This window comes from Macroventuria anomochaeta (genome assembly GCF_010093625.1).
Source record: "Macroventuria anomochaeta strain CBS 525.71 unplaced genomic scaffold BU25scaffold_3, whole genome shotgun sequence".
Taxonomy (NCBI): domain Eukaryota; kingdom Fungi; phylum Ascomycota; class Dothideomycetes; order Pleosporales; family Didymellaceae; genus Macroventuria; species Macroventuria anomochaeta.
Window position 1 is genome coordinate 1359456 of NW_022985364.1, and position 21073 is coordinate 1380528.

At 52.7% G+C, this 21073-nt stretch overlaps 9 protein-coding genes across 9 annotated transcripts; 3 read left to right on the forward strand and 6 right to left on the reverse strand.

Annotated features, from left to right (window-relative positions):
• Positions 1-529: 529 nt before the first annotated feature.
• Positions 530-1273, forward strand: BU25DRAFT_317974 (uncharacterized protein; the record flags this gene model as incomplete). The annotated part of the gene is made up of 1 exon (XM_033702222.1): positions 530-1273. A coding segment is annotated over one exon (744 nt), but the record flags the coding sequence as incomplete, so codon positions are not given.
• A 1673-nt stretch (positions 1274-2946) lies between these two features.
• On the reverse strand, positions 2947-6603 carry BU25DRAFT_437085 (actin-domain-containing protein; the record flags this gene model as incomplete). The annotated part of the gene is made up of 7 exons (XM_033708983.1): positions 2947-3528; positions 3583-4312; positions 4367-4982; positions 5239-5266; positions 5305-6047; positions 6098-6221; positions 6280-6603. 7 exons carry the CDS (start codon positions 6601-6603, stop codon positions 3073-3075), a joined length of 3021 nt encoding a protein of 1006 aa, XP_033566556.1. The 3' UTR covers positions 2947-3072.
• Positions 6604-7549: 946 nt separating this feature from the next.
• On the forward strand, positions 7550-10626 carry BU25DRAFT_406909 (uncharacterized protein). Its single transcript, XM_033705396.1, has 4 exons — positions 7550-7892; positions 7972-8188; positions 8239-8282; positions 8345-10626. Exons 1-4 carry the CDS (start codon positions 7878-7880, stop codon positions 10424-10426), a joined length of 2358 nt encoding a protein of 785 aa, XP_033566557.1. The 5' UTR covers positions 7550-7877; the 3' UTR covers positions 10427-10626.
• A 63-nt stretch (positions 10627-10689) lies between these two features.
• On the forward strand, positions 10690-11778 carry BU25DRAFT_406910 (phenazine biosynthesis-like protein). The gene has a single exon (XM_033705397.1). The coding sequence runs from the start codon at positions 10723-10725 to the stop codon at positions 11665-11667; it is 945 nt and encodes a 314-aa protein (XP_033566558.1). The 5' UTR covers positions 10690-10722; the 3' UTR covers positions 11668-11778.
• Positions 11779-11910: 132 nt separating this feature from the next.
• On the reverse strand, positions 11911-12330 carry BU25DRAFT_331376 (uncharacterized protein; the record flags this gene model as incomplete). Its single annotated transcript, XM_033702394.1, has 1 exon — positions 11911-12330. A coding segment is annotated over one exon (420 nt), but the record flags the coding sequence as incomplete, so codon positions are not given.
• Positions 12331-12464: 134 nt separating this feature from the next.
• Positions 12465-13438, reverse strand: BU25DRAFT_418063 (uncharacterized protein; the record flags this gene model as incomplete). The annotated part of the gene is made up of 3 exons (XM_033707851.1): positions 12465-12833; positions 13207-13271; positions 13345-13438. 3 exons carry the CDS (start codon positions 13436-13438, stop codon positions 12465-12467), a joined length of 528 nt encoding a protein of 175 aa, XP_033566560.1.
• Positions 13439-13727: 289 nt separating this feature from the next.
• Positions 13728-14447, reverse strand: BU25DRAFT_406911 (uncharacterized protein). The gene has a single exon (XM_033705398.1). It carries the CDS (start codon positions 14274-14276, stop codon positions 13836-13838), a length of 441 nt encoding a protein of 146 aa, XP_033566561.1. The 5' UTR covers positions 14277-14447; the 3' UTR covers positions 13728-13835.
• A 134-nt stretch (positions 14448-14581) lies between these two features.
• On the reverse strand, positions 14582-17595 carry BU25DRAFT_437087 (uncharacterized protein). The gene is made up of 2 exons (XM_033708984.1): positions 16010-17595; positions 14582-15957 (listed from the first exon to the last, which is right to left on the reverse strand). The coding sequence occupies exons 1-2, from the start codon at positions 17102-17104 to the stop codon at positions 15004-15006; spliced, it is 2049 nt and encodes a 682-aa protein (XP_033566562.1). The 5' UTR covers positions 17105-17595; the 3' UTR covers positions 14582-15003.
• Positions 17596-18383: 788 nt separating this feature from the next.
• On the reverse strand, positions 18384-20410 carry BU25DRAFT_150245 (uncharacterized protein). The gene is made up of 4 exons (XM_033700626.1): positions 19841-20410; positions 19466-19784; positions 19198-19419; positions 18384-19138 (listed from the first exon to the last, which is right to left on the reverse strand). Exons 1-4 carry the CDS (start codon positions 20185-20187, stop codon positions 18491-18493), a joined length of 1536 nt encoding a protein of 511 aa, XP_033566563.1. The 5' UTR covers positions 20188-20410; the 3' UTR covers positions 18384-18490.
• Positions 20411-21073: the final 663 nt, after the last annotated feature.

A 21073-nucleotide genomic window follows, 5' to 3' on the forward strand; every position in this document is an offset into this window, starting at 1 on the left:
TGAGTGGGTGACAGTGCTGGCCACTATATGTGCCGATGGATCCCACCTGCCTCCAGGCATCATCTTTCCAGCTGCCGGGCGTGATGTACAGGCTAGTTGGGTACACGCCATTGAGGCAGGAAAACACTCTATCCACTTCACTACTTCACCAAATGGATGGACTAATAACGACCTGGGTTTGACGTGGCTGCAGCAGGTATTTGATCGCTACACTAAGCCCAAGGCTCGGAGGAAGTGGCGGCTACTCATTATCGATGGCCATGGCAGTCATATAACAAAGCCCTTCATCAAATACTGCAACAGTAACAAGATTCTACTCATGATCTTTCCACCACATGCCACCCATACTCTCCAGCCGTTGGACGTAGTCTGCTTCAAGCCACTGGCTCAAAACTACTCCAACGAGCTAGATAAACACAACTATACAAGCCAAGGCAAGGCGCCTGTAAAGAAGAGCGATTTCTTCTTACTATTCTGGCCTGCCTGGGTGAACACCTTCACTGAAACGTTGGTATTGACTGCCTTCCGAGCCACAGGTATCCACCCACCAAACGCCAACATCATACTTGATCACTTCAAAACACCTACTCCTCCGCCTCTAGCAACACCTCCAGAGCAAACCGCAGCTGCTGCTCTACCTACAGAGCCAAACTGGCTCAAAGCCAAGTTGTTGTTGCGGAGTGTAGTGAAGGATGACGCTGGTGCAGAGGCATCGGCTTTGGAACAGGCTATCCACCAGCTCCACGTTCAACTAGAGCTCACTCAGCATGAGTTAAAAGGTGTACAACAGGCTCTTACTGCTAAGGATAGGGTGAAGAATAAGAAGAAGGTACTGCCTTTGTACGCTCACAGCCTTGAGCGGCACGGAGGAGCTACCTGGTGGAGTCCTTCATTGAAGAGGGAAGCCGATGCCCATGCTGCTGCATTTGAGGCCCATCAACAACAGGTAGAGGCAGAGAAAGCTACCCAGAAGGAGCTACAACACACTCAAAAACTACTCAAAGAGAAGCAGCAGCAGCAGAAGCGTGAGGCGCGGATAAGGGAGAAGGAAGAGCGTGACCAGCAAAAGGCTGAACAGGCAGAGGAAGCAGCCGAACGCAGAACTGAGAGAGAGCGTCAAAAACAAGCCCGCGACGCTGCAAAAGCTCTACAATTATCCCAAAAAGGCAAGCGCAAGGCCTCACAGAAAGCAGTACCAAGAAAGAAGCAGAATCGTGGTGTTGCTGCTGCCCGGAGTGGTGCTGCTGCTGAGAGCCTGGTGCAGGTGGCTCCTACAACAACCACCCGCCGTGGCTGCACCTCAACTCTGCCTGCCCGTTTTGTATGAGGGAATATTGTCGCATAGGCCTATAGAGTACTCCACCAAAATATCTCACAATAATAACTATTGTGTGTGGCTCTACAGCCTCATTTTTGTGTTGCCTGTGAAAGTGCTGAGGCGCGCATTGCGAGAACGTGCGCGTGCTGACCGGATTCGCATGCCGAGCAGATTCAACTAGAGAAAAACAACAAAGTAGCCTATTTGAAAATAGTCTAACCATAGAACTAATAAGATATTAAAATACTTCTAATACTAAAGTAGTAGATAATTAAAGGATCTAAGTATCTATAATAAAAAATATCAGAAAATCTCTTTGTAAGGAGCTGGCTGCTGAGGGCTGAGTGCTAGTAGAAACTTGATGGATTTGATAAGGGATGCTCCGGTACGGAGGTCTGAAGGGTTTTTATCCTTCGGTCCGGAGTCCTGTTGGGCAGATCCCCCGGGGCAGAGTGTGAGCGGGGGCCAGCTGGGGGTACCAACTGCTCTCTGAGATGGACGGTGTTACGATCAAAGGGCAACCCGCAACAACAATGAACGAACAGGACTACGCAACGATACGAGAGGAGACAATTCAATACTTGTTTCATGCCTCACTGATCCTTTGTGGTGTCCCCACACTTGATCCCTTCTTCATCATTTATCCTTTTCACCACTTGTGGTATTCCCACACTTGGTCTCTTCCACACCCTTATCTCCAACAAGCCTGAACCTTCCTTCCACCAATTCATCCATCCCAGAGAGCAGTTGGTATCCCCAGCTGCCCCCTCTCACACAAGGCTTGTGAGGAATATATACAGGTGACCCGTGAGCCTCCAGCCCAGCTCTGGAATCTGTCCGAGGGCTGGCCGGTACATGTAAAGTGAGAAATACCCGTGACACTCTTTTACTAGTAAAAAAAAAACTTGGTTAAATAGCTATATTATTACAGATTTTTTCCCATAAGGTTAAAGATAATAAAAAACCAAATACTTCTCTAATAGAAAGTATCTTAATATCTCTACTAATATTCAAGGTCAAACTTCGTATATTTTGTTGTTTTTTCCTAGTAAAACCCAGTCGTCACGCGAATCCGGTCGGCACGCGCACGGACACGGTACCTGTTCCTACTTCCCATAACAAAAGCTCCGACAGCCTATCGTACTGAGATATATAGACAACACCACTTGAGAGGCTGCTACCAATGCCACAAGATGCGCTGCGCTTTCCTGCCCTGGGATATCGATGTACAAGAAGATCCCAGTGAGTTGTATAGACAGTCGGGACCGAGTAGCATAATGTCTCTATTCAAATCCACGACGACTGATAACCATATGAAAGGTGCATCTGAAGGCCTTGGCGATGCACTTCCAAGAGTCTTTGGCAATGCACTTCTAAGAGTCTTTTGGCATCAGCTCTCAAAGTCGGTTTGTACTACTGCATGTCGAACAGCTTCATCAAATCCCCCTCATCAAACTATGTACCTGAAGATGTACCGTTCTTAGCCTCCACATCCCGAGTACGAGTTGCGAGCATCGACTTAGTAGCTACTCGGTCCTTTCGCGCCTTGCAAACGCCGATCTTATATGCTTGTCGGCAATGGATAAGTTTGACGTGACGACCAGGTTGTATGCCGGGCACGCGCGGCTCGTGAACATGCAATAGTATTCCTACACGGCCCTCTAAATCTTCCGCCGCCATGTGATACAGTACAAATCCTAGCCCAGCCATGCTACATAATGTACAAGTTACAACGGTTCCTGTCTCAAACACCTCTATGCTAGGTTCTGGCTCGTCTTCCCAACCAAAAACTTCGCACTCCTCCTACTCAACGGCGTACCAACCGGTACATCTTCCTGCTTCCTCTTCCCCCTCTTCCCCTTCGTGTCCAGCCCACGCTCCCACAGCGCATACTGCACCACCTTCTCCATACCCGTCTTGGTCCTCTTCTCCGTCAACGTCGGCTTCGACTTCCTCAGCTCGACATTACCCAACGTCAACAGATCGCCCAGGTTGGCGCGCTGCTGTCTCGAGCTGTCTTCGGCGGTGATCTGAGTCTTGGCCTTCTCACGGAGGTACTGGCCTTCGGTGTGCAGTGCGCTGAAGAGGGAGGTGGGTGCGGGTTTGGCGGCGTCGCGGAGGTGGCCGTACAAGTCGCCGAGAGTGGTGGAGGAGGAGAGGAGCGGGTCGGGGATGCGTGTGCCGGTGAGTTGGAGGAGGCGTTTGAACAGCTGCAGTAGCATTAGCTTACGATCTTGGGTGGAGGGGGAATAGAGGAGACTTACAGCGAACTTGACGTCGTTGTCGGTGAGCGGGACGTGGCGCCACATCACTTCGTTAACTTGTGAGGCGGTGTTTTCGCTGTTCAAACGCGCTTCTTTCCTCAGCTGAGTGATGGCATCGGTGAGGCTCTGTGCTTTGGTCTCGAGTCCAGCGTGGCGCGAGGGGGCAGGCGAAGACGGGGTGTGGGTGGGCGGTACGGAGACAGCCTCCTCAACCTGCACGTCCTCCTCAACTACGGGTGTCCCAGCGGCGTCGACAGGAGTCTCGACGGGCTTTGCGCGAGGCACAGGTCGATTCGACATGAAGTCGAACGTCTTTTCGGGGTCCTGTTTCACGACAGCCGCCCTCCTGTACTCAGGCGTCGCGGGATCCATGACCGGCACCGCAGCAGGAGCCTCGGGGACCACCGGCGCTACAACGTCCTCGACAAGGAGCTCGTCGTCCTCTAACAACTCAGGCTCGAATGCATCCCACTCTGGTGTCGACTGAATGAGGTTGATGAACTGCTCGGCACTCCTGTACTCCGGGAATGCGAGAGCGAGCTCGCCGCTGGAGGTGTTGTAGAGTTTGATGTTCTTGGCCCACGAGGGACGCTTGTAGACACCGCGGTTGGGCAGCTTGGAGAGATCCAGATCCAGGCCGGCCTGCTTGAATGTGTACACCTCGGCCACAGCTTGGGCGAATGCCTTCCTAAGCTTGACAGGGTCTGTCGTCCTCTTGTTCACGCCAAAGCTGTCACTCGTCAGTAACCTACGATGCACTGCACATGTCATGTCATCCACATACTTGAACTCGGTGTACGGCCGTCCCGTGACCTGGTGCACCGTCTGCGCCATCAACAGATTCTCGTCCCGCAGCGTATACGGCGTACCCGTCCACTCCTCAATTTGATCCGCCATCTCCAGAGTCAGCGGCGTATACGTCCTGAGCGTCAACTTCTCAAACTCCCTTGCCATGTCGCCTTCCTCCGTCTTCGCCAGCCACTCCTCACCACCAACGTGCTTCAGCTTGCGCCCGTGCTCGGCCTTCTGGTACCGCGGGAACGATGCATTGGCGTCTTCCTCGAGCACTTCGATCTCCTCACCCTGGTCCTCGGGCGCTATCCGCACAGGCGACGTCGGGTCGTAGGGGTCGACGTGGGCGCCGATGGGCTCGGATTCGCCGAGGAGGCGCTTCTGCCACCGCCGCACGAACTGCTGGTGCTTCTTCTTGTCCTGCTTGCCGGCGGGCAGGAGGAACGCGGCAGAAGGGGTGGTGGAGAAGGCGCGGAGGTGGGTGCAGGGCGATGCGGTCCGTTGGCGCACCGAGGACTGGAAGGCGGACGAGGCGTCGATTGCCCGCGAGGGGCGCGGTATCCTGCGCATTGGGGCGGCGGTGTTGAGATGGACGTCGTTCACAAAGTCTCGCGGGCAACATTGGAAATGTTCGAGACTGCCAAGACACCGTCCATTGTCCAATCAGAAGCCCCGAACTTCCGCGATCGAGGAGTGCAGCGTTCGAGAAGCCGTCTCAACGGCAGAGGTGCTGCACTGGAGGCATTCACGGATGAACAATCAATTGTGTTGGTCTTCAGTAGTATGGTGCCGTTACTGTCTCTCGCCTGCAAATCTTCTCGCCAGCCACGTCGACCCCTTCTCGTCATACTCGGCCTTGCTCACCAGCACCTCCTTCAGCAGCTCCGGCTGGCTCGCAAACCGCGCAGCCCCAAGCCATGTATGCCTGACAGGGTCCTCCGCCCGTGAGATATTCAGGAGATGGTCACTCGGGACTAGCATCCTCAGCTCCGCTTCCAGTCTCTCCATAAAGCCCTCAATCAGCGAGTTGCCTCCCACAACCACCACGTTCGCCATGAACCCCATCCTCAGCGCCTCGGGAAGCACACTGAGACTCTCCATGACTGCACCGGGAATGCCCGACTCTTGTATGCCGATATCTGATGGATTGAAGAGTAATTCTGGTACAGCGAACCTCTCGTTCCCCAGCGGCAGCAGATCCTCCCTCGGGCCCTGCACAGGCTGCATTCCGCGTCTCATCCGTGACTTCGCAGGATCATGCGGTCTTGCATGCCCGTGTATCGCGTTCTCGTAGTCTGGCAGCACGTAGTCCACCACCACACTACTGTCCAACTCCCTCTTGTCTCCTAGCCTTCCCTTCCACGTCCGCTCGAGGTCTTTGGCGTACTGTTGCGGTGACGGTGTGACGTATGATACGGCCTCTTTGATCTCGTTGAGCAGGTACGTCTCTTCCATCATGTTGTAGTGCCGTAGGGAGGAGAGCTCTTTCATGTAGTTAGTGAGCAGCTTGCCGCCCACTGTGAGGCGGCGCACTGCCGACTGCAATACCTTCCCATTGTAGAGTGGTAGGATCGTGGTGTCTGAGTACGAGGTGTCGATGAGGAGGAGGCATTCCTGCGGTACAGCAGATAGCGATGTAGCATCTAAGGAATTGTACGCAGCCATTGTTGGGCCTGCATACATTAGCTCTCTGCGCCCATTAGTTCCACGAGGATGAACGCACCCACGCAGCGGTAGTACGCCGCAAACTCAAACTGCTCAAACACAATTTCATCGCAGTTCTTCTGCAACTCCTTGGGACAATTCGGTTTCTCCGTCAGAAGCAGATTCGTCTCCTTCGGATCACACTGCGCCAGTCAGCGTTGCCCTCCCCCTAAGAATTTACAGACGCATCGGCGTACCTACCCTCAACCCCTCCCCCGCGCCCATGAACTCGTGCTCCCATATCGCCTTCTCTGCCTCCCAGTTAACAATGAAGCCCTTTTCCACCGGCCGCCTGAAGGCAAGCTCGCCAAAGTCCTTGCATGAGTCGAGTTCAGACGCGATGTATGTGCGCTTGTCGCGCGTGCTGCGCGCGATGCAGTTTGGTATTACGCTGCAGTCGGCGTGTGTGGGTGGTGTGGTGGAGGTTGTGGGGACAAGACCGGCTTTCAACGTGTAAGCACCGTTATCGAGAACGAGGGTTTTGGTAATTGCCGGTGCGGACTTTCGCGAGCCTTTTGGTGGCATTGTGTGTTGTGGTTGAAGCGGTTTGGTTTGGTGATGACGAAAGTTTGGGAAGGCGCGAGATCGCGGTGTCACATGTTTGCGGCTTGGCGGTGTTGATGGTGCTGCTTTCGAGTTCTGTTCTTCTCTATTCCACTTGTTGGCTATCAGTGGAAAGAGCAGGAGTGCCCCTGTTAGAAAACGGTCAATGAGGAGAGGTGTGAGATTTCCTGCGACGCTCTCTGTCGTTGTTTCCTGCCTACTAAGATCATGTTGCGCGGCACGCGAGCACTTTCTTCAAGTATTTGGAGGCACTGAAATACCCATCCAATAGCACCGACTTGCCCAGTTGCAATCACATCGTCTTGTAGCGCCAGCATCTGCGCTCTTCTCGAGGGGCCGGTCAGCCAGAAGAGACGCCAGAGAGGCTGTGCTTTAGCTTTCACGTCAACAGCGCCTCCACAAACGAGCACAGCCCGTCGCCCCGCAACACAACGTGCAACCGCTACACCCAAGCTTCGCCATCTCTATCAAGCTTGCCTAACACACCCCTACGCTCTGGGGTTGCTCCATACAACGCAGGTACCGGTGTAGCTTTGGACCGCCAGCACCATGAAGCTTCATCCCGGACCCCGCATCCGCCCTCGCTTCCCCTTGCCGTGCTGCTCGACCTGGCCAACGGGACACAACGCTTCTGCTTCCTCATCAGCCATCACCGCCTTAGTCGCAGATATGACTGCACGGGACTGATAAGAACACTGCCACAGCTTCTCCTTATTGGCGAAGATGCAGTTCTCGATACTTGAACCATGCACCGAGGTTCGAGCCTGGCGGCGAAGCTCAAGGCTAATCTCGATAGCTCACAGAGGACGAGGGGTGAAGTGAGGCTGCGTACGAGCTGCAGCCCGCTCAGCAGTCCGATTTCTCCCTCGTGTAGTTCCTTATGACCTTCTCTTCCTAGTCATCCTCTCCGTGACATTTCCCCACACACTCTATCCTTACCAGAAAGTTGTTGGAGGGGCTCTTCCAACGTATCACGCAATCGCCCAGCCAGCTTTCCTTCGATATCCGCAAAATTTCCTGAGCCTCGAGGCAACAGTCAGCCTTGGCTCAAGAGTTCCTCCGAAACGTGGGGTTCGTGGACTCTCTAAAACGACTTTCGTGTGTGTTCGTGTCGATTAGCCCGTGAGCACGAGACGAGCTTTCAAAAGCGTATGATATTCCAGTAGGCACTGGTATTTGATTCAGCCAACCACCGCGGTTGCGCCAGCAGGCGGCGCATCTAAACAGCTCACAACATGTCCGGCGTTGAGGTATGGTACATCTCTGTCGCTTCTATTAGATCAACATATTGTAGCCACAGGTTAAGAAGGCATCGAATAACGTTTGTAGGTTGTCGCTGCGGTCAGCGCCGTGGTCTCTGCATTCCACGCTGGCTCTGAACTTCTCAAACACATAAAAGCAAAGCGACGCAAGGCACGTGCCGCAGCCCAGCAGGAGTTTGAGGAGAAACAATTGCAGGATTCCCTTATATCTGGCGAGCAACAAATAGGCTTTCGATATACACAAGATATGAGGGAGATGGGCGACGTTGTGCGGGTTGGTGACAGTAAGTAACACCACACGTAGACCACTCAGATCACGAGCTAATGTGTTCAGCTATCGCACGCGATCGCCTCATGCATGTCGTTGTCATGCTTCAGGTAAGAGCAACTCACACGAAGCCTATAGAAGAGACCCACTGACCCCGTACCTCTGAAACCAGATGGAGATAATCAAGAGTCTTCAAATGGCTGCGCAACACGAGACGGCAATACTGAACCTCCGCTTACTGCACGAAGCATCGATAACGAACCGCAAAGATACCTTTGTGATATTGGATGAGATGAAACAAAGGATTATCATGACACGACCCGTACCACGTCAAACCGAGAGAGGACATGAGCAACGGTCTTCGGTCGCGACTCTACCATCGTCATGGCCAAGCAGCTTCAAGCCTGTAGACACTGTTCCGGATGGCTACATTCCCTCGGCTGTTACCCTTGCTTCACAAACGGAGACGAAGGAATCCAGGTCTGGTCTGGCCCGCTACTTCCAAATGAAACGCAGTAGCAGCGCATCAACAAAGTCTGTATCGACCAACGCGAGCCCACCGGCGGAACCGCCAAATATCAATTACAGCGCTGCTTTCGAACAGCTTGTCAAGGCGAGGGGAGAGGACCATGCCACGATCACGAGAGACATTGATGAGATTATGGATTCCTATAAGGGCCTTGACGTTAGCAATAGAGCTCCGAACGAACCGTGGAGCTATAATCAGCATCCTAAACCATTTGGAGAGCGGCGGGGTACGCTCGATATGCTCAACGGTGATGGATCCCCAGGACAGGACATGTTCGGTCGAACCTGGGATGATATGCCAGCAGCTAACCACACACTGTCGCCATCACAAGCTTATGCAGGCCATCATCCCACGTTCAACCAGGACATGTTCAATGGACACAATCAGCACCCTCCGTATGCAGCTGCAAACCCATATCCTCAGCACCAGACGCAGATTGTACATCGTTTCTCTAATTCATCGACCTCCAGTGCACCCTACTCGGATAGATCATGGGAACATAACGACTCAGAATCGTCGCGCAGTTCGTATGCTCAAAGCGACCCTCGATATTCAACTCATTCACCACCCATAGACAAGCCAGGATTTTCGCCGTCGACGTCTCCGAATGCAGCTTTCCAACAGTCTATCGATCATTATGGTCAGCCCACGTCGCTTCCTACATCCTACGCACCAACAAATGATACCTATACATCTTCCATCGCACCCCTTTTTGTGCCACAGAGGAGCCCATTGCGAGCCTCTCCACAGAATGGTGGACCAGCCAACGAGCCAAAATTATCTCACGAGGTGACGAGCTCACCTAATCAGGATTCTTCCAGCTTAAACTCACAGTCCGCCACAAGGGTGCCGAATGTAATTGCACCTTTTGCCTCACCTCCAGACTCTCCTGTACCCAAGGAAGAAGACAGAGCAGAGATCAGCCCTACGCGACCAAATTTGCGGTCCCCTGAGGTGCGCGGACCTCCCAGTTCGCATAGTAGCTCAAGCGGGCACACTGTGACATTCGGAGTACCCTCAATACCATGGCACGGAGCTGTTTCTGCGCCTACCATCGATCGCATCCGACAGCCTTCCATAGCATCGACTGACAGTAGCGGCTCAGGCTCAGTCGGCGTTCTTCCACGCTCAGTCCGTATCATTCCCTCGTCCACCATTCAGTCCCCAAAACCCGGACAAGAGCGCATGATGGGTGGTCGACCGTGCAAAGACAACAGTTATTGGGGCTTCTGCAAAGGCGCATGGGACGTTCGCGAAGACATCAAGAAGGGACTTGCACTTCGCACTATGCCTTCAGGCATGTACAACACTAAAGAGGTCTGGGAGTGTAAATCATGCAACTTCCGTGGAAACACTTACAGCATTGCCCATCCCAGCAAAAAGGGCAAGAAAGAGACCATCGTAGACCCAAACATACACACTTCGAAATCCGGTATCCGGTATCGCTGGATCTTCTTAGCTAAGAGTCATGTCAAGAAGAAGACACCTGACAGTGCAGGTGATGAGTGCAACTATGGCTGCGTCATTTGCAGTGTTGAGTTGAAAGTCACTAGTATCTTTGGCAACGTGGATACGCTCATGTACCATTTGCTTGAGCATGTCAGCGACATGACGCAGAAGTCGATGCTGCAGACGAGGTGTATAGTTGGCAGAACAGCGGGATCAAATGAGGACTGGGATATCAACATGCCGCTATTTGCGGATGTCAGTGAGGTCGAGGGATGAGAAGGTGATTTACTGGTGTTTGAACGACACGACATGTTGTTACGATCATAGGCGGCGCATGTGTGGAGCTTCCTTACAAGATACCCCAAATGTACAGTTCGATCACGTCCACAATCCACAGCAAACTCCGATTAATTACACGCCAAGGACGATCAATGTAGTGTGAGTCAGTTCTAGCGGCATACCGTATCCGGTTAGTACAGTGAATAGTCATAGTAAGCAGCACCCAAACGCTTACTACATAACGCTCACCACTTCTTCTCCTCGTCAATGAACCTTCCTTGACAGGCTTCAACATGCAACTCCCCTTCAAAACCGTAGATGTGTTCACCACAACACCCTACATCGGCAACCCCCTGGCCATCATCCGCGTCCCATCCTCCCTGCGCAACATCCTCACCGAAGAGCAAAAGCAGAAGATCGCACGAGAATTCAATCTTAGTGAAACCACCTTCCTCCACGAACCGGTCCCAGGCACCGAGGATGGCACAGCAGACGTCGACATCTTCACCCCAATCTCCCGCCTCGCGTTCGCTGGACACCCGACAATTGGTACAGCAATGTATGTCTCGCAGCACCCGGAGATGTATCCTGGGATCAAGCAGTTGAAGATGCTGGCTGGTACCATCCCCTTCACCTACTCGGAACACAGCGGGAGAGTGAGCGTCAATGTGCCGCACGCGTTCCGCATCCACAGGTCTCGCCTGGCTCACCCTTTCCCAGGCAAGGAGGATGGGAGTGGCAGTGCGACGGTGCCGCTGGTGAGCATCGTGAAGGGTATGGCGTTTAACCTTGTAAGTATGAGGGATGTGCAGGCGCTGGGGTTGCCGACGAAGGGACTGCTGCCTGTTGAAGAGTGCTATAAAGCGGAGTACTTGGATCGGGGAAGTGGGTGGGATGTTGGATATACGGGGACTTTTTACTACACTGATCTTGGGATCGAAGAGGGAATTGAGGGGGATGCGGGTGTGAGGAAGTTGAGAACGAGGAGCATTGGTACTAGAGAGGATCCCGGAACGGGCAGCGCTAGTTGCGCGCTGTGCTGCTATTTGGCCATCGTTGCTCGTCAGTCCAGTGCAGAACAAGTACAGAAGTTCCACTTGACGCAGGGTGTGGAAATGGGCCGGCGGTGCGATATTTTTATCACTGTTCAAACGACTGAGGATGGTAAGGGGATTGAGAGTGTGGAGTTGAGTGGGACGGCGGTAATAGTTATGAAGGGGAGTTTGACGATTGATTGAATCTGCTGTGTTGACCTTTTGTGGTGTTGAAAGTATAATATGGAGAGATGGATTGACTGGTGCACATCCATAGCTTTCGTACGCAAGTCAGCAGATTCAATCAACTATCACATCATTTCCCGGACGTTCTCTCGTACAGTAAAGGCTATTGCATAGAGGTTGTAGCACTGTTGCTGGCGCCGCTGATCCTTCTACTACAGCACATCCAGCTGCATTCACTTCGACTTCCCGCCTCAGTTCGATTCACGTCGAAGGTTCCACCTGCTCCTCTAGCTCTTCTGCCTTATCTAAGTGGCCTTGCTTCCAGTACGTTGACGCCAGGTTGTTCATGCTAGCCAGTGTCTCTAGATGTTCTTCTCCTAGCTCTCTCTTCCTTATTTCCAACAATGGCTCCTCTAGCTCTAATGCCTCTATCCAGCGGGCCTGGTCTTTATATATTGATGCCAAGTTACCCATGCTAACCAGCGTGTTTAGATGGTCTTCTCCCAGCTTTGACTTGGACGTCTCCAAATCTTGCTTCTGTAGTTCTTCTGCATCACTCAATCGCCCTCCAATACAGTACGCTGACCCTAGCATCGCCATACTCCATAACATGTCTTCATGCCCCTGACCTAGTATCTTCCTCCGCACCTTCATTGACTCCATGGCCAGCTGCTCAGCTTCAACTGCGTTTCCTTCCCTCCATGCATACCATGCTGCACGATACAACAGCGTAGCCCATTCTTCCAGCAAACCCTTGCTATTTGGCTTGAGTCAGCTGCTTATCTGGCGTGCACAAACAGCGCCTGACATACTGTTCAGTTCTTGTACTCTCCAGTCGTCGGAAACGCCGCGCAGAGACAGCTGATGAACTGCTGCTTCCACCACTCGAGCCTGCGGCTCGCGGCCAGCCACCTCTGCGTTGCGAGCTGCACAAGTGCGTGCATCTCAAAGCTCTTTGCATGGATCTCACTAGAGATGAAGCTAAAGTCACACAGCACAACTAGATCTTTTTTGAACCTATCGTCTTCATAATCATCGTCTTCGAGATCGTCGTTGCTTGCGCTGGATTGTGAAGCATCATGTTCGTTATCACTGTCGCTACCACTGTCTTCCTGGAGGCGCAACACATCTTCAGGAATCTCCTGCCGGTTTGGAAGCAGCCTGACCTTGGCTGTCACGCTGAACTGCGAGCATAAAGCAAGCATCATCCACGTTATCGAGGACGAGCAGCCATTTGTGCCTGCTATTGCACATCCAGTCGTGCATCATCTTGAATATATTGGCCTGCGGATCGTGCCGGCCAGCGAGTTTCACGCGGTCGGCGGTAGCGCTGCGTTGCTCGCGTACGCCCAGAACACCCACGTCTCAGGCGACCGCTCGCAGGTACGGTAAGCATATTCAATGGCAAGCTGCGACTTGCTTTTCTGCGTTTAGCATAAAGAGCTAGTAAAACTGTACGCTACCCACCCAACCCCTCCTAGGCCGACAAGCGCGGTCCGCGAGCATGGTGTTGCACATATCTCGTGAACATGGTCAAATATTGCACCGCGTTCGAACCAAGTCGGCGTCGCGCGGAAAGGGTGTCAGGACCGCTGGTTGTGGCGGAGTTTGTGGTCTTTCTCCTGATGGAGGTGTATTAGCACATTGCTTTGGAGTTCTCAGACGCTCAGGCCCACACGCCTTCCCGCAACTTACTAGGCGGAAGGTGGAACGAATTGTGGACCGAACTGTTGATGGTGCTGGCCTGAAAGCTAGCGTTCTCGTTGCTGAAACTTAGTGCGGAGGTCATTTCGAAGTCAACGCACGACAGCAGTCATGTCTTGTAGAAGGCTGAAGCAAGAACTCAGCTCATGTTAAGCCTCAGCCTGGCTGTTAACAGGATGGACCTTTGCATAAGCGCTCCTGAGGCGTTGCGGCAGTTGGAAGAAGAACGTAAAGCGGTGAATGCGTCACAGAGGCTGCTGGATGAGCTGCTGTCAAAAGTGCAGGAAGACGAAGTTGCTAGAGCGGCCCTCAAGAATCAAGATGGCTCACATACAGTAACGTTTGGCAATCAGCACTCCGGTTTCCAAGCTGGAGTCATCAATGGCGCAGTCAGTGGGCTTAATTCTGGAAGCAAGTGAGAACGTCGCCCTCGAAGGGGACACTGCTACCATGTAACAGATCGCTGGGGATCCCGCTTTAATTCACACCTTCTTTGCTTTGCCTGCTGTTACCCACCCTGGCATTCCAAATAAACCAAGCACTGTCCCTAAACGATTTAAGAACAAGAAGATGGTGACAGCAATGTTTCCCCACATAACCTCGTTCCACTCCCTGTACGCCCAGAACACCGCACTGCCCATGCCCGCATAGTTCGCTACAAGGTGCCCAATGTCTCCGCACGCCGCGAACAAGAGATAGTACTTCGTAACATTCCCATCAAGGGTCAGCACCGTGCACGTCAATGCATATCCAGCGAGGAGAAGAAACAGACTGCCTAGCGTGTACGCAAGGATTACAACGGCTGGCGAGATGGGATCTGCTGGCTCGTGATATGGAAGCTGAGAGGTGATGAAAGTAGAGGGCGATGTTATCGCCGCATAGGCACCGATAATAAGGGATACTGTGCACGTATGAGTTCCCATGCCTGGTTAATTGTGCAGATATACGTTAGTCAGGCTTACTGGGCTCCAAGTATGTGAAGAGGAGGGCGGGCCAGAAGGGGAGGGCTGTTGTTCCGAGAGCCATCGTAGGATGAGAAGATGAGAAGATGCCGAGTAATTACGTCTCCGATGTTGTTTCCACAGTGTGGGCTGCCTTGGGTTGTGAAGGTGGTCAGTTGAATGATGGTTGATGCTGGTGATGTCATCCTCGGAATCGTTCCGAGGCTACGTCTAGGACAACATTGAACAGGAAGCAATGATAGAAAAGGCTGAGCACAGGAGTATATCTGTGTTGTATCGTCTATCTATAGAAATGTGCACTGTTGTGCAAAACGTCATCCCAAGTTTAATTCACCTTCGCCATAGCCCCGCGCTGACAGAAATGGCGAAAGCAATGTGAACCTCCCTAGTGGTTGGCAACTGCTCTGCAGCGCGTCGAAGTGAGAATTGCCAAGTGGCTGACAAAGGAGAACGTGTATCCAACCTATGGATCAAATTGAAGCGCCTCGCTGAATGACGTTTGGCATGAACAATGTCCCTGGCCTGCGACTCCAAATGTGTCGGTCTCCGCTAACCAACACGAAACAAATGCCTCCCTAAAAGCGGAGCAGGATCTACCTGCTAAGAAGATGCGCAAGACACGCGAAAAAATCAGGAAAGAAAGTTTTGACTCTCGAAGTGGGACTCGAAGAGATAGAAAGAAATTTGCTCAAGCGTCCACCAACTGCACCCTCTGGCTCTTCCGGTTCCCAATTTCCACCAGAGTGGGTGTAAGCGCCATCCCATCCCCAAACCTCTTCTCAGGACTCGTCTGCAAATGTCTCCCCAGATCCGTCTGCGTCCTGACCAACGTCCTCGGTCTGGTCGCCTTGCTGACACTCACACTCCTTGCAATGCCCACCGTCGCCGTTTGCGCACTGCCACCTACGACCTTCGCCTTCCGCTGGCTGTTCGTCCGTCGAATGACAGGCTTCTCAACAGCGGGTCGTTCGAAGGATTCAGCGGAAAGGGGTGGTGAGAGGAGCATCTGCAGGTTCTGCAGCGGCGAGGAGACTTCGAGAGGTGGTGAGGAAGGGTGCGAGGACAGTGCTGAGGCGGCGGTTACGCGTGGTTGTTTGCGACTGAGGGAGCGTTCGAGGGATGCAGAGCGGTCCGCGGACGCAGATGCAGACCTGGGCTTGGGAAGGATTTTCCACTCGGGTTCTTGCGATTCGACATGTGCCTTCCACGCTTTTGTTGCGGCTGGCGCTGTGCGGCCTACTACAATGGTGATGGATTCGTTATCCGAGGTATCGAAGCTGTGGATGGAGGTGGGTGTGAGTGCTGGTTGTTGTGGTTTGAGGCTGGGTGATTCGCTGTACTGGCGGGTGGCGCTTGTAGACGGCGGTTTGCTCTTGCTCTCTTCTGCTGTCTTGAAGGTCTGTTGTGTCGGTGACCTTGCCGGTGCGGTCTTGGATCTCGCTCGAGGAGAGTTTGAGACAAGAGGCGATGGTGCTCGTAATACCGGTGTGCCTGCACGCAAAGTTGGTGTACCTGCACGTAGTATTGGTGTAGCGCGTCCAGTCGCAGGAAACAATGATAGTCGCGCTGACGGAGGATTCGAGACTGTAGGCGATGTCGCTCGTCGTTGAAGTTTGGGTTCTGGTAAACTTTCCTTGTCATCCTAGTCTTTGTCAGCCAAACCTTTCAAGACGGTCTTTCTAGACATAACGTACCTTGATCGAGATCTTGTCCAGTGGTTTGGCCTTATCATTATCGGCTTTTTCTTGTCGCCGCTGATATAACAAAGACCGGTTGGGTGTTGGCTCCAGCACTCCACTAAACATAACACTGTATCGGTCCAGCTTAGTGTCAGGAATGTCCACACCGAGGAGGCCTGCCCCAGCTGCAGTCTGTGTCGATTGTGTTGGTAGACCCTCCAAGAACTTCATATCCGGTGCACCTGAGCCAGCTTGCGGTGGGTTTGGAGTTGTGGCAGACCGTTGAGATCGGTATCGAGGTGCGGCACGGCCGGCATCAAGTGTCGCTGAACGTTTCCTTCCATGCTGAACTTCCGTTGACGACACATTGTCATGTGACTTGTTGCGAGAGGCCCTCATGTCAAGGTTGTAGACCGAAACCGGCAATGTTACTCCACCCTCCGTCTTCGACTTCGGCTTCGACTTCGACTTTGGGGATGTATCATGATGACTGTCTGCACGAGCTGGGGTGACCTGTTGTGCCAGTTGATAGAAAGAAGGCTTCTCTTTTGATGGTGGCGCTGTCTTCTTGAACAAGGACTTCCACCGGCTGACCTTGGGCTTAGGTTGTGTCTGAGGTCCGGTAACAGTGGTTGTTGATGCATTGGCATAGCTGTGTAGTGACATCTGGGCGCCGGCAACGAGGTTCTCGGTGGTGGCCTGGGGCGTTGAGGTCCAGTGCGAGCCAACAGTAGGGCTACCCAGCGCGATGCCAATAACGTCCTCGGGGCTCTCCACAGCGTGTAGTACGGCGGTTGAGTTAGTAGGCGAAGAGAAAGCCAGGAACCGGTCCTCAGAGTAGATTGATGGCGCAGGAATCGTCTTCTTGTGGAATTGTATTGCGCGTTCCCCCGGCCCACCTGACGTACTCGGGCGGGCTACCATCTCGGGCGCTTCAAGCGCTCGGTCAGCCCTAGGAACTGGTGTAGCTGCTTTGAACCTGTCAAAGTCTGTTGGAGAAGCGTTCGGCCGTGGGATAGAGTTCTGAGTCTGAGACTCTTCCTGCTGGGCGCCCCTCCGACCTCCCTTCAGAAGCCGGAGCGACTTTGATCTCGTGAGCAAGCTCGGCATCGCGTTTCAAGTGGGTTGCTAGTGGGTATCAGATAGGAAATTGAGGACGATGGGACGATAATAAGAGGAAGGAAAGTGATGCGCGGCCAAAGGAGTGGATAGCTCCGAAGAGCAAACAGTTGCACAGCAAGAGGCGAGGTCGTGGGTCGGAGCAAAATCGAAGAAAAGGTAGCGATGAGCAGAATTGCGCCAGCATCGAGACGTCTAGTCCCCGGGAAACAACCCGTCGCCTCCACAATTCTTCCTCATGCCAGCGGTCACCAAGTCTTCCAGACGCAACTGGGGCCGTTAGGGACAAATTGCGCAGGATTCAGACGTCGAAGACCAGGGTTTGAGGCCAGGGTATGGGTGATCGGCACACACGTGACAGCATGCGCGATGTTGCAGATTGGCTGCATCTGCCGCATGCGACAACGGCATCCATAGTAGATAACGGGGATGGCCGTTGTCACCGCGGTTCCTGCAGCAAAGACGTCTGTGTCATGGTAACGGGTCGCTGAAGATGCGAGCGGTCAGTGTGAGCTTGGGCCGCGGTTTCAGCCCCATAAGCAATTTCGCTATGCGCCGCCAAGGGTCCCTCATCGATCTCAAACACCTTCAACTACCAACACTGGCCCGTGTGAGATGAGAGTTGTGTCGCTGAGTCGACGTTGTTATCTCTAGATTGACGTCAATCTCGATCGACGGCAACACACAGCTTTGTGCTGCAACACCACGCGCGACACCTCGCAACACAGCGCGAGAATATGTCGTACGACATGATCTATTGCCTCATTAGGACAGGGAAATTGGGCGTACACAGGGCAGCTGTTAGCCACATGTTCTCGGAAATAGCCAAAATTACCGTCATCTTCTGAGATTGTGTTTGTGGACAGCGGCGAGCAAGAGAGGAGATTGCACATGCTGTTGGATTGGCAAAAGCAGCAAGTCGAGACGATGGCCTACGCAGGCGGCTGAATGATGGGTTGTCGTGTGCGCAGTGATCGATCATTCATAGTAATAGGGTGTGTGCATGCAACGCACATTCTCAAAAGATTCCCTCGGTGATCGTGATTGTGGTTCCGGCAGCTGGTAAGTTGAAATGATGGACATATTGAAGTGGTGCCTGTTACTGCAGGCTTTTGATTCAAAACTCTGTGAAAGGGTGTTTATAATGTGCTTCGACCCAGTCATTAGGTATCGTTAAACTCCACAACGCCTAACCATCAAGCGATCGTACAAGGACCGTCATCGCGCTCTGCCCGGAATGTTCGACAAAAGAAAGCATATACATGATGAAGTAAGCGCCTTGTGAGCCTTTCGACCATTTTTCTCCGCTAGAACTGTTAACTTCCTCCAGGGTCAAACAAGTAGCCATTACTGGAACACCACAAGATGGAACTAGACTCATGCGTCTGGAATCTTGAGCGGCGCAATGGTCCACTCACCCCCAAACACTCTCCTCGTCGCTGCCGTGATATCATCGCCATCTTTCTGGAAGAAGACATACAAACTGTCATACAGTGTGTCTCCCTTATCGTTCTTCTCTGCTACAGCAGAAACAGTCAGATGCGTGCCACCAAGCGCATACAGCGGCTCAGCTGGCGTTTGTACTGTGAAGTTCTCGTGCATGGGATACGACGTGTTCTCTGCGTTATAGTTGATATCGTAGCCACGGATGCTTCTGTCAGCCGACTGAGCATAAAAGTATGTAGTGTAGCCTAGTGATGTCGAGGGCCAGACGTCTGGGATAGTAGCTCCAGTGGCGTTGACGAAGACATTGTATGGATGGTCTTCGTCGTGAATGATGGTGCTCGAATTAGTGTCAGTATCCTTCCAATAGAACTCAACATCTTCGCCTTTGTTGACCATCATCGCATATTGTGTTGTACCGGCTCCCCAGCTGTAACAGCCGACGCCAGCTTGTGTGTTGAATCCTTGCCATTTTTGGATGAACTTCCAGTCGGGGCTGCCGGCATACCAGGCGTATTGCTGGAAAGTGGTGTTGTCCAGTGCGTACCAGATGTTCATGCCCAGTCTGTTGTCGAAAGGAACCTTGGGAGCAAAAATTAGCTAACCAATGTGATAAGATCCAAGGAATATGAGAACCGTACCTCATTGGTCTCTCCACTCACGGTGGGAAACTTCTTGTAGTCTGCATCACCATAGAAGTTACCTTTCCAGCACGCTTGGAGCCCAGTACTTGGAGAATCAGCATAGACTTGCAAGTTCTGTTTGCTGAGAGGCCCTTCTGTCCAGAGCTGAGTGGTGGTTGACTCATTGGTCTGAGTAACCTGCTTGACCATGTTGTCGTTTCCAACGTAGAACACATGGAACTGCTACAGTCAGAATGATAAATGCTATGGCTACGAATGTACTCACAAACTGCGTCGAGTTGGCAGCATACGCCACGGCTGATATTGGTGTGGCGTTTTTCGCATTACTTGCAACAGTCTCTGCTTTGGTGCCACCTACCCACTTCTGGCCACTCGTGTATCTCATGAATCGTATGTCTCCTGTGTGATGCTGGAAGTACACGGTGAAAAGTGTTCCAGTTGTTGGATTCCAGGACTCTCCAGCAAGTGCGATGCCAGACCCGTTGAACGCTCCTTTCTTCGAGAGGTAATCAGCGTTCAGTGCGCCGCCAATGCAGAGCTTAGGATGGTCACGACAGAACGGGTCCATCTTGATCTCATTACTCCTGTTCAACCATCAGTAGAGATTCTCAATAGCGCTTAGAAAGAACGCGCAACCTACTTGTTCTTCTTCGACAGACCTATGCCCAATCCTGCCCCGAGGCCTACTGCGAGAGCAACGAGCCAGAAGATGACGCACCCCATCAGCATCCAAAAGGTACGCTTCTTTAACCCACACTTCCTGTCATCCTTCGGTGGTACTGGCGGCGGGACAGAGCCAGGCCGCGAGATGTATTGGTCGTGTGGATCGACGTGCTCCTTGAAGGTGTATGGTCGTGGTTGAGGCGAACCGAGTGTGCTGCCGCCATGCGAAGAAGGTGGGAACGGCTGACGACCGAACGGATAGGTCTGCTGATGGGGCACGACTTGCGGTGCAGAATAGTCAGGTGTGGGACTGCCAATAGCCATTTGTGTGGCATATGGTGTCTCTTTCTCCGTAGATACGCTAAAATATCGTCAGTGAGCTGTATTCAAATACGCAAGAAAGCATTCTACTCCAATCCATTGCAGACAACGGTGGTGGCAGAATACTCACGGGCTGTTAAAGTACCCCTGCTGATACTCCTGCGGCGAGGAAGATTGGTAGACATGTAAAGGCGGAGAGAGCGGCGGCGGTGAAGAGTGTGGCACTGACGAGTACGGAGAGGGCGGAGAGTTGGCGTGAGGTGACCCTTGAGCTGTGTATATGTGGTCATGCTCTTCGAATTGTGGTGGTGGGGGGCTCCATTCGCCTTGCGAAGGTGTACGATTGGGGCTGTTCATGTTGTCGTGATAGTTGTCTCGATGCTCCATGGCGTAGGATGCGTGGAAGTCGTCCCCGAGTGGACTTGAGTTTTGCGAAACCCTAAGTGTGGGCTACAACGTGGCGGCCAGAGGCATATACCCAAAGCAAGCTGTACGTACGAGAAGGATGGGGCGCGGCCCACGTAGCGAGTCTTGTAGGCGAGAGCGAGCTGAGTAGTAGACCAATGCAGACCTGGTGGCTCTGGATTCTCCGAGCTTGCATATGAGGCAGTACACCTGCGTGACCGTAAGCAAATGGTCGCAGTGTACAGTAGAAACATCCAATCGGAAGCTGGAGACAACAGGAACATTAACCGTTACTGGATAGCGTGTCGCATGTGCAACGGTATGATTGGTCTCCGTGTGAATCGTGCTTCTTTTTGTGTAATGCCCTGGCCTGGTAGCATGCAGCATGGTCAAGGTTAGTATGTGCTTAGGTGGTGTAAGCACTATGTGTGTAAGCATGCAAGCAGATAGATTTTCAGTAATGCCCCTCGAGATTTTGGCATTC